The sequence below is a fragment of the Mobula birostris genome, chromosome X (genome assembly GCF_030028105.1).
Source record: "Mobula birostris isolate sMobBir1 chromosome X, sMobBir1.hap1, whole genome shotgun sequence".
Classification (NCBI taxonomy): Eukaryota; Metazoa; Chordata; class Chondrichthyes; order Myliobatiformes; family Myliobatidae; genus Mobula; species Mobula birostris.
In genome coordinates, this window is record NC_092402.1 from 10,418,703 (window position 1) to 10,430,795 (window position 12,093).

At 51.8% G+C, this 12,093-nt stretch overlaps 1 protein-coding gene across 1 annotated transcript in view; it reads left to right on the forward strand.

Moving 5' to 3' along the window:
* Positions 1-11,638, forward strand: part of LOC140191858 (src kinase-associated phosphoprotein 2-like) — a 256,236-nt gene extending 244,598 nt beyond the window's left edge. The window contains exons 10-11 of the mRNA XM_072249652.1: positions 10,576-10,675; positions 11,457-11,638. Of these exons, the coding sequence (XP_072105753.1) occupies positions 10,576-10,668 (93 nt within the window). The 3' untranslated portion in view covers positions 10,669-10,675; positions 11,457-11,638. The remainder of the gene's footprint in view (positions 1-10,575; positions 10,676-11,456) is intronic.
* The last annotated feature ends 455 nt before the right edge of the window (positions 11,639-12,093 follow it).

Sequence of the window (12,093 nt, forward strand, 5' to 3'; positions counted from 1 at the left end):
AGGGGAGAGAGGGAGGGAGTGAGAGGGGGAGAGAGGGAGGGAGTGAGAGGGGAGAGAAGGAGGGACTGAGGGGGGAGAGAGGGAGGGAGTGAGAGGGGGAGAGAGGGAGGGAGTGAGAGGGGAGAGAAGGAGGGAGTGAGGGGGGAGAGAGGGAGGGAGTGAGAGGGGAGAGAGGAGGGAGTGAGAGGGGAGAGAGGGAGGGAGTGAGGGGGAGAGAGGGAGGGAGTGAGAGGGGAGAGAGGGAGGGAGTGAGAGGGGAGAGAGGGAGGGAGTGAGGAGGGAGAGAGGGAGGGAGTGAGGGGAGAGAGAGGGAGGGAGTGGGGGGAGAGAGGGAGGGAGTGAGGGGGGAGAGAGGGAGGGAGTGAGAGGGGAGAGAGGTAGGGAGTGAGGGGGAGAGGGAGGGAGTGAGAGGGAGAGAAGGAGGGAGTGAGGGGGAGAGAAGGAGGGAGTGAGAGGGGAGAGAGGGAGGGAATAAGGGGGCAGAGAGGGAGGGAGTGAGAGGGGGAGAGAGGAGTGAGTGAGAGGGGAGAGAGGGAGGGAGTGAGGGGGAGAGAGGGAGGGACTGAGAGGGGAGAGAGGGAGGGAGTGAGAGGGAGAGAGAGGGAGGGAGTGAGAGGGGAGAGAGGGTGCGAGAGGGAGAAGGGGGAGAGAGGGAGGGAGTGAGAGGGGAGAGAGGGAGGGAGTGAGGGGGAGAGGGAGGGAGTGAGAGGGGAGAGAGGGAGGGAATAAGGGGGCAGAGAGGGAGGGAGTGAGAGGGGAGAGAGGAGGGAGTGAGAGGGAAGAGAGGGAGGGATTGAGGGGGAGAGAGGGTGCGAGAGGGAGAAGGGGGAGAGAGGGAGGGAGTGAGAGGGGAGAGAGGGTGCCAGAGGGAGAAGGGGGAGAGAGGGAGGGAGTGAGAGGGGAGAGAGGGTGCGAGAGGGAGAAGGGGGAGTGGGTGGGGGGGAGGCAACAGATTCCTCACAGAGATACTGGGATCTGCAGCACCCGGTGAGGGGAGAGGGGGGAGAGAGGGGGAGAGATGGAGACAGAGCTCCCAACGCCCTGAGCTGCCATCACACCACGCTAATGGCTGCGTTGCCGTGGCGACCATGGTTAGGCCGCTAACAATCCAACCCAAGCACCCTTAATGTCAGCACTAATTTCCGTAAACAGGGTGTCCCTGCACCCTGCAGCTTGGACCCCATCCACGGCACCAGGGTGCTGGATGTAAAATATGGCCATGTTATCAGTAAGTTATAATAACAGCAGTAAGCCTTCATAATGCCCGGGTGCCTCTGATCCATCGCAGTCCCCCTCACATACATCATGTGCAGGGTACGTTCTGGTTTGAGACTGATGGATGAGGGAAGGCCATCGTCTTGTCAGGATCTTCAAGACGTGCTTGTAAACAGACAGAGCGGCGAAAGGCAACAGATAAAAGGACCTGCAAAACTACATGTATTTATCAGCCATTTTCCACCTGGCAACCTGGTCAGGAAAACATACACAGAGACACACACACACTCACACACAGACACACCCACACATATACACACACACACACACACACACACACACACACACACACACATATATACACACACAGATACACACACACACACACACACAGACAGAGACACACACACACACACACATATACACACACAGATACACACACACACACACACACACATACACACCCACACATATATACACACACATACACACACACACACACACACACACACACACACATATATACACACACAGATACACACACACACATATATACACACACATATACACACAGAGACAGAGACACACACACACACATATACACACACACACACACACTCACACACACACACACACCCCCACACACATACACACCCACACATATATACACACACATACACACACACACACACACACACATATATACACACACATACACACACACACAACATGCACACACACAGACACATGCACAGACACACAACATGCACACACACACATACATACAACATACACACAGACACACGCACACACACACACATACATATACACAAACACACACACACATACAACACACACACTCACACACACATATACACAGACACATACATATACACACACACATACACACATACATAGACACACACATATACGCAGACACACACATACACAGACACACACACACACACACTCACACATACACACTCTCACTCACACACACAGACAGGCGGACATAGACACACACAGAGAGACACACACATACACACACACGCATGCACGCATATGCACACACGCACACGCAAGCATACATACTCACATACACACGCGCACAGAGACACACACGCAGACACACAGACACACACACATGCATACATACTCACATACACACACACATACACAGAGAGACACATACAGACACACACAGTAAACATACATGCATACAGACAAGCATGCGCGCGCACACACACACACACACACACACACACACACACACACACACACAATGCTGGATGAGCTCAGCAGGTCAGGCAGCATCTATGGAGAGGAATAAACAGTTTTGTGCTGAGACATTCTTTGGGACAGGAGTGGTGGGTGGAGAAAGCAGGGTAGTGAGTTTGGGGGAGGAGGGGATGCTAGTCGGACATAAGAAGCTGGGAGGTGGTAGGTGGCAAAAGTAAAATGGCGAGAGATAAGGAATCTGATTCGAGGGGAGAGAGGGAAGGAGGAGGAGAACCAGCGGGGAGGCGATAGGCAGGTGAGGAGAAAGGAAGATGCAAGTGGGGAGCCAGAGTGGGGAATTGAAGAAGACTGAAGTAGAGGGAAGGGGGAGGTGGGGGAAGAGGATGTAGAATCTGGAACCGTTGACTGGAAGACAGCAGAATAAAAAGGTGGGTGAGGGAGGGGAAGGAGGAGAGCTGGAAGGTGATAGGTGAAGCCAGGTGGGTGGGAAAGGTAAAGGCTGGAGAGGAATGAATCTGGTCGGAGAGGAGAGTGGACCGTGGGAGAAAGGGAAGGAGGAAGGACACCAGGGGGAGGTGATGGTTGGGAAAGGTAAAGGGCTGGAGAGGAAGGAATCTGATCGGAGAGGAGAGTGGACCGTGGGAGAAAGAGAAGGAGGAGGGACACCGGGGGAGGTGATGGGTGGGAAAGGTAAAGGGCCAGAGAGGAAGGAATCTGATAGGAGAGGAGAGTGGACCGTGGGAGAAAGAGAAGGAGGAGGGACACCGGGGGAGGTGATGGGTGGGAAAGGTAAAGGACCAGAGAGGAAGGAATCTGATCAGAGAGGAGAGTGGACCGTGGGAGAAAGGGAAGGAGGAAGGACACCAGGGGGAGGTGATGGGTGGGAAAGGTAAAGGGCTGGAGAGGAAGGGATCTGATCGGAGAGGAGAGCAGACCGTGGGAGAAAGGGAAGGAGGAGGGACACCAGGGGGAGGTGATGGGTGGGAAAGGTAAAGGGCTGGAGAGGAAGCATTCTGATCGGAGAGGAGAGTGGACCTCGGAAAGGAGAGTGGACCGTGAGAGAAAGGGAAGGAGGAGGGACACCAGGGGGAGGTGATGGGTGGGAAAGGTAAAGGGCTGGAGAGGAAGGAATCTGATCGGAGAGGAGAGTGGACCGTGAGAGAAAGGGAAGGAGGAGGGGACACCAGGGGGAGGTGGTGGGTGGGAAAGGTAAAGGGCCGGAGTGGAAGGAATCTGATCGGAGAGGAGAGTGGACCGTGGGAGAAAGGGAAGGAGGAGGGACACCAGGGGGAGGTGATGGGTGGGAAAGGGAAAGGGCTGGAGAGGAAGGAATCTGATCGGAGAGGAGAGTGGACCGTAGGAGAAAGGGAAGGAGGAGGGACACGAGGGGGAGGTGATGGGTGGGAAAGGTAAAGGGCTGGAGAGGAAGGAATCTGATCGGAGAGGAGAGTGGACCGTGAGAGAAAGGGAAGGAGGAGGGACACCAGGGGGAGGTGATGGGTGGGAAAGGTAAAGGGCTGGAGAGGAAGGAATCTGATCAGAGAGGAGAGTGGACCATGGGAGGAAGGGAAGGAGGAGGGACACCAGGGGGAGGTGATGAGTGGGAAAGGTAAAGGGCTGGAGAGGAAGGAATCTGATCGGAGAGGAGAGTGGACTGTGGGAGAAAGGGAAGGAGGAGGGACACCAGGGGGAGGTGATGGGTGGGAAAGGTAAAGGGCTGGAGAGGAATGAATCTGATCGGAGCGGAGAGTGGACCGTGAGAGAAAGGGAAGGAGGAGGGACACCAGGGGGAGGTGACGGGTGGGAAAGGTAAAGGGCTGGAGAGGAAGGAATCTGATCGGAGAGGAGAGTGGACCGTGGGAGAAAGGGAAGGAGGAGGGACACCAGGGGGAGGTGATGGGTGGGAAAGGTAAAGGGCTGGAGAGGAAGGAATCTGATCGGAGAGGAGAATGGACCGTGGGAGAAAGGGAAGGAGGAGGGACACCAGGGGGAGGTGATGGGTGGGAAAGGTAAAGGGCTGGAGAGGAAGGAATCTGATCGGAGAGGAGAATGGACCGTGGGAGAAAGGGAAGGAGGAGGGACACCAGGGGGAGGTGATGGGTGGGAAAGGTAAAGGGCTGGAGAGGAAGGAATCTGATCGGAGCGGAGAGTGGACCGTGGGAGAAAGGGATGGAGGAGGGACACCAGGGGGAGGTGATGGGTGGGAAAGGTAAAGGGCTGGAGAGGAAGGAATCTGATCAGAGAGGAGAGTGGACCGTGAGAGAAAGGGAAGGAGGAGGGACACCAGGGGGAGGTGATGGGTGGGAAAGGTAAAGGGCTGGAGAGGAAGGAATCTGGTCGGAGAGGAGAGTGGACCGTGGGAGAAAGGGAAGGTGAAGGGACACCAGGGGGAGGTGATGGGTGGGAGAGGTAAAGGGCTGGAGAGGAAGGAATCTGATCGGAGCGGAGAGTGGACCGTGAGAGAAAGGGAAGGAGGAGGGACACCAGGGGGAGGTGATGGGTGGGAAAGGTAAAGGTCAGGAGAGGAAGGAATCTGATCGGAGCGGAGAGTGGACCGTGAGAGAAAGGGAAGGAGGAGGGACACCAGGGGGAGGTGATGGGTGGGAAAGGTAAAGGGCCGGAGAGGAAGGAATCTGGTCGGAGAGGAGAGTGGACCGTGGGAGAAAGGGAAGGAGGAGGGACACCAGGGGGAGGTGATGGGTGGGAAAGGTAAAGGGCTGGAGAGGAAGGAATCTGATCGGAGAGGAGAGTGGACCGTGAGAGAAAGGGAAGGAGGAGGGACACCAGGGGGAGGTGATGGGCAGGTAGGGAGAAGAGGCCAGAGTGGGGAATCGAAGAAAAAGGGAGGAGTGGGGTAAAAGAGCAATAGAAAAATAAAAAGAAAATCATTACCAGAAGGAGAAATTGATGTTCCTGACATCAGTTTGGAGGTTTTGGCCACCCAGGAGTAATCAGCGGCCCGTCACTTAGCAACCTGGCCACTGCAGTGCTTTGACAGTGTAGTTTTCTGACGAGCCTGCCTTCGACTTGGGGGTGCTTTTGTCCTCCCCGTTAACGGTGGGAGGCCTCCCCTCCCCCCGCCCCGCAGCGGGGAGCCGTCAGTCGAGAGAGAACCCGGGGGGGGGGGGGTGCTGGCCAACGGCCCCAGCGAGACCAGCACCAATGCCGATCCCCACCTGAGCCCGGTAGATTACGCACATTGAGTGTAATTAGCCAGCGTCTGCAGTGCACCGTGCCTGGGACCGGGAGGCTCTCTATTTCCCCTGTCGTGTGGCTGCTGCCCTGGCCCAGAGCTGTCAGGGAGTATCATGCCAAACTCCATGGCAATCTGCTTGTTCCTTTCTTTCCCAGATATTCATTCCAGTTCTGAGCTATATATATTGCTGGGACCACCTGTCTGGTCAAAGTCACTTAGATCACATTTCTTCCGCATTCTGATGTTTGGTCAGAACAACAACTGAGCTTACTTACTTGGAACTTTGGACTTGAACCTCCTGACCGTGTCGACATGCTTTTATGCATTGAGTTGCTGCCACGTGACTGGCTGATTAGCTGATTCCATTGACGAGCATCCTTCTAGGGTGCATCACAACCTGGTATGGAAGTTGTCCTGTCCAAGACCAGAAGAAGCTGCAGAAGATCGTGAACACGGCGCAGCACATCACACAAACCAATCTTCCGTCCGTGGACTCACTTTACACCGCACGCTGTCGAAGCAGTGCTGCCAGGATAATCAAGGACACGACCCACCCAGCCAACACACTTTTCGTCCCTCTTCCCTCCGGGAGAAGGCTCAGGAGCTTGAAGACTCGTACGGCCAGATTTGGGAACAGCTTCTTTCCAACTGTGATAAGACTGCTGAACGGATCCTGACCCGGATCTGGGCCGTACCCTCCAAATATCCGGACCTGCCTCTCGGTCTTTTTGCACTACCTTACTTCCCATTTTTCTATTTTCTATTTATGAATTATAATTTAAATTTTTAATACATACTATCCATTTGTAATCCAGGGAGCAGGAAGCGCAGAATCAAATATCGCTGTGATGATTGTACGTTCTAGTATCAATTGTTTGGCGACAATAAAGTATAAAGTACACGGGTGTACCTAGTAACGTGGCCACAGACCGTATAACTGTGTATGTCTATGTATACTGTGTGTGCACATATGTATATGTGTGGGGGGGTTGTGTGTTATTTTTTTATTGTGGCAACAGTACGGTGCAATACACAAAATTAGTACAGTACTGTGTAAAAGTCTCAGACACACATATATAGCCAGGGTGCCTAAGACTTTTGCACACAGTGCTGCAGTAATTTTATCTATTGCACTGTACTGCTGCCGCAAAGATAAAACAAGTTTCATGACACATGTGAGTGATGATAAACCTGATTCTGATCTGGGTCTCTATTGTGGATCTATCTCTATTATTCCCTGTCTATATCAAAGAAGTGAAAAGCGAGCCAAAATAGGAGCAGAGGCTGGCGAGTGGAGGGGGAGAGGAGCCAAAGATAAAGATGGCCCGAATGTTCAGCTCTTTTTTTATATAAGAAACATTCCATTCAAATTTGTAGACAAGAGTCAAATTTGTAGACAAGAGTCAACCAGTCAGATAGCCCCTATGCAAATGAGACTGTGCCAGAGAAGCCTCCAGGGCTTTCTAGAATCATGTAAGTGTGAGCACTGAACAACTTCATATACAGTCTGTGACTACTAGGAAGCATACTGAGCAAGTACATGGATGTGGGAGCCATGCATCTATTTTCTGTCTGTATTTGTTTATCGTGGGTGATCTGTCACGTGGGTTGGCACTTGGTAGATGTGAAGAATATAGTTACATATTCACGCTTTGCCTTTAGTTCAGTTTTTAGTCTGGTTGGAGTTAGCAGCTACCAGGAATTCTAATTTTTTTTTTTGTTTTTGCTTTGGTTATGCCTCATTTATCGTATTAATACATTTCAGAAGGCTTGGCCTGAGTGTGTTTTGAAGGCGCTAGGACCGCCTATTTCGTTGTGTCGCTAGCTTTATTAGCTTTTATCATTGCCAGGTTGTTCGGCCTCTCCATAAAGGATCGACCGTACGGGCTCTTAGAAACTTTGTTATTTGGAGAGCGCGTCACGCAGTGTCAGTTTCCTGTGCTTGTCTCTGAGCAGCTGCGGCTGTGAGACGTTCTGGTTCCGTCGGCGGCGTAAGTCTAGGGAAAGACGATCTCCGGCCCTGCCAAACATGTGAGATCGAGGCGCGAGCCCACCCCGAAACCCCCTTGTTTGTGTGGAAGCTGCGTGATTGTATATAAGTGCCACAAAATAACAGACATAAAATTAGACTACACAACAACAGGAATTCTGCAGATGCTGGAAATTCAAGCAACACACATCAAAGTTGCTGGTGAATGCAGCAGGCCAGGCAGCATCTCTAGGAAGAAGTACAGTCGGCGTTTCGGGCCGAGACCCGTCGTCAGGATAACTGAAGGAAGAGCTAGTTAGAGATTTGAAAGTGGGACGGGGAGGGGGAGATCCGAAATGATAGGAGAAGACAGGAGGGGGAGGGATGGAGCCAAGAGCTGGACAGGTGATTGGCAAAAGGGATATGAGAGGATCATGGGACAGGAGGCCCAAGCAGAAAGAAAAGAGGAGAGGGGGGGAACCCAGAGGATGGGCAAGGGGTATAGTGAGAGGGACAGAGGGAGAAAAAGGAGAGAGAGAGAAAGAATGTGTGTACAAAAATAAATAATGGATGGAGTACAAGGGGGAGGTGGGGCATTAGTGGAAGTTAGAGAAGTCGATGTTCATGCCATCAGGTTGGAGGCTACCCAGACGGAATATAAGGTGTTGTTCCTCTAACCTGAGTGTGGCTTCATCTTTACAGTAGAGGAGACCGTGGGTAGACATGTCAGAATGGGAATGGGATGTGGAATTAAAATGTGTGGCCACTGGCAGATCCTGCTTTCTCTGGCGGACAGAGTGTAGGTGTTCAGCAAAGCGGTCTCCCAGTCTGCGTCGGGTCTCGCCAATATATAAAAGGCCACATCGGGAGCACCGGACGCAGGTGCTCCCGATTTCACGCACCTCTGCTCTCACTCCATCCTCCCGCCACCCCACTAGGAATAGGGTTCCCCTGGTCCTCACCTACCACCCCACCAGCCTCCGGGTCCAACATATTATTCTCCATAACTTCCGCCACCTCCAACAGGATCCCACCACTAAGCACATCTTTCCCTCCCCCCTCTCTCTCTGCTTTCTGCAGGGATCGCTCCCTACGCGACTCCCTTGTCCATTCGTCCCCCCACCACTGATCTCCCTCCTGGCACTTATCCTTGTAAGCGGAACAAGTGCTACACATGCCCTTACACTTCCTCCCTTACCACCATTCAGGGCCCCAGACAGTCCTTCCAGGTGAGGCGACACTTCACCTGTCACTTGGCTGGGTTGATATACTGCATCCAGTGCTCCCGATGTGGCCTTCTATATATTGGCGAGACCCGACGCAGACTGGGAGACCTTGTGCAGTAGCACCCCCTGCCCACACCTCCCCCAAACAGACAGTGATGCAGCCATTCAGAATGTTCTCCATGGTACATCTGAAAAAGTTCAAGTAATATTGTAGATATATTGTTTGATTAAGCATCCGTATTCATTTAAATTATTCATTACGAGTGAGATGTAAAGCTACGTGAATTGCACACGTTATCACGCTACCAGGCCACAGGCACGCGCCTCGCTTAAACACGAAGTTAGACTCATACTTTGGACTCCCATGTCTTCTTTTTAATTAGTTTAATGTTTAGAAGTTACAAAACATAACTCCCAGGTATTATCTTGTCTCTCGTTTGGAGGGTCAGGGAAACTTCGTAAGTGTGCACACAGGTATTCAGATGCTTAACTTCACGTGTTTCTTTGTTGAGACAATATCTTATCAGTGAATACAAATTCTCTCTGTGCCTAACTGATTTTCTCACCGGACAACAAATCTTTTTAAAACAGTTGCTTCCTCAGTATTTATTTTGTTAATGATAGCTCACTTGAAGCTGAACACAAATATAATTTCAGACTACTTGTATCAAGTAGGAATATGGAGAAAGAGGAAATTAATTTTTATTGAATATAATGTGTTTAATTGCATCACGGGGCTGACACTTTGCAATAGTTCAACTGAGCTAAAAATGTTTTGTTGATGATTTTCATTTGTACTCAGTGTCCAAGGATTCTCACTTAAGTGTCCAACAATTAGTCAGCCAGCATTGATAAATTCCAGTTTCCCTGATACCGTTTCTCCATGACTGCAAAGTCCTGGTGAAACCTTTCACTGTGCTCGTCACTGAAAGCACCAAGATTTGCAGGGAAGAAGCCTAAATGGAAACGCAGAAAGTGAATCTAGAGTGTCATGTTGCACTTCATGATCTTGTGTGCCCGAAGCATGCTGCCAACCAGCTACATGTAGTTTGGTGCTCTGCAATTGCCGAGAAGAATTTCAACTACATCCTTGAATGCTTTCCATGTGATTTTCTCCGGTCCCACTAGAAGCTCTTCGAACTGCCTGTCATTGATGACCTGTTTGATTTGTGGACCAACACCACTCTCCTGGATGGTAGCATAGTGGTTAGCATAAAGCTTTACAGTACCGGCAACCCGGGTTCAATTCCGGCCGCTGTCCGTAAGGAGTTTGTACGTTCTCCCCCGTGACCGCGTGGGTTTCCTCCAGGTGTTTCAGTTTCCTCCCACAGTTGAAAGATGAATGGATTGGTGATGGAAAGATGAATGGGTTGGTCTTTCAACCCATGGGAAAGATGAATGGAAAGATGAATGGGTTGGTCGTCCAAAGACGTACGGGTTGGTGGGGTAATTGGCCATTGTAATTTGTCCCGTGATTGGGCATCGGTTATTCTGACCTGAATTGTGAATTGAAATAGCAAATATAGGCAATTTCAAAAACAATAGTGTGTGATCGGGAAATTTCATGGTGGTCTTCATGATCAGCAGCCAAAGGTACTCAGTAAGCAAAATCTTTGTTGTCCAGTGTTGTTACTGAGGGATAATCCCTGTAACAGCTTGAACCCACGACTTGCCAGATCAGTGGTCAAAAACTGTTTTGAGAAATTGCCGTCTTTGTTCTTTCCGTTCAGGACTACAACTCCTTTGGATGGTGGGTTGGTGAGCTGGACGGAACCATAGGGATCGTACCAAAGGATTATCTGATGGCTGCCTTTGACATCTGAAGGACCGGTCAGTATTCCCAAGCGCATTCTCGGCTGTTCTCCTCAAGTCTAATTGTCAATAAACCACACACAAAAGTACAGCCGAACGGAACAGCGTTCCTCTGGGGCCACATTGGAGGTGACAGCGCCAGCAGTCACACACCGAACATGTAGCAGCCGTAGTCATGGTAGCAGATAATCACTGTGCGTTCGTTCGTTATGTTCAGATAAGGTGGGCCGTCCCTAACCCTAACCGTGACCATGATTGTTCTTGGCAAATTTTTCTGCAGAAGTGGTTTGCCATTGCCTTCTTCTGGGCAGTGACTTTACAGGACGGGCGACCCCCCCCCCCCCCAGCCGTTATCAATACTCTTCAGAGATTATCTGCCTGGCGTCAGTGGTCACATCACCAGGACTTGTGATCTGCACCGGCTGCTCATACGACCATCCACCACCTGATCCCGTGGTTTCACGTGACCCTAATCGGGGGGCTAAGCAGGTGCTACACCTTGCCCAAGGGTGACCAGCAGGCTAGCGGAGGGAAGGAGCATCTCACACCTCCTTTGGTAGAGACCGATCTCCACCCTGCCACCCATAATGCCACAAGGGATTGAAAAGAACGTTCTCTGGAAGCCTGGGGAATGTGGGACTTACCCCCACAGGGAGGGGTAGAGGTGGGCTTCACAGGAGCGAGAGGGGAGTGGGGGAGGAGGGGGAGAGGAGTGAGAGAGGAGGGGGAGGGGAGTGAGGGAGGAGGGGTTCTGTTGTGCCTCTATTAACCATTATTTCTGCTCTACCCTCTTCTCCAGCCGTCTTGGCGAGCCAGCGACCCTCCAGAATCAGGAGGCGGCCTCGGAAGCAGACCACTGGCGCGAGGAGGCTCCTTTGAGACCCCGAACCCGCTTGGCGGAGGGTGTGCGACCGCCTGCCCCGGCTGAAGTTGCGCAGCCGGGGACACTCGCTTTCGCTCAGTCAATAAAGACGTGCTTCAGCCCGAGCCGTGGATCACCGTGATTGTTTTCGTGCATTTGTGGAGAGAGGCAGAACGCTATGCCGAGCCTCCCAGCCATCCGCCGATTTAACCCTAGACAACAGCACAGAACATCAGACAGTGCAGCACAGGAACAGGCCATTCGGCCCACAGTGTTGTGCTGACCCGGCTAAAGAACAAATCAAAAAAACCCCACCACTAATCCCTCCTGGCTACACCGCGTCCACATCCCTCCATCTTCTTCACATCCATGTGCCTAACTGAACATCTCTTAAAAGCCTCTAATGTGTTTGCCTCTACCACCATCCCAGACAGTGCATTCCAGTCATCCACCACTCCCTGAGTAAAAAAAATTACCCCTCTCACCTACCCCCTCTCACCTTCAATGCCTGCCCTCTGGTGTTAGACATTTCAACCCTGGGAAGCAGACTCCAGTGTGAGATATCCCAGAGACA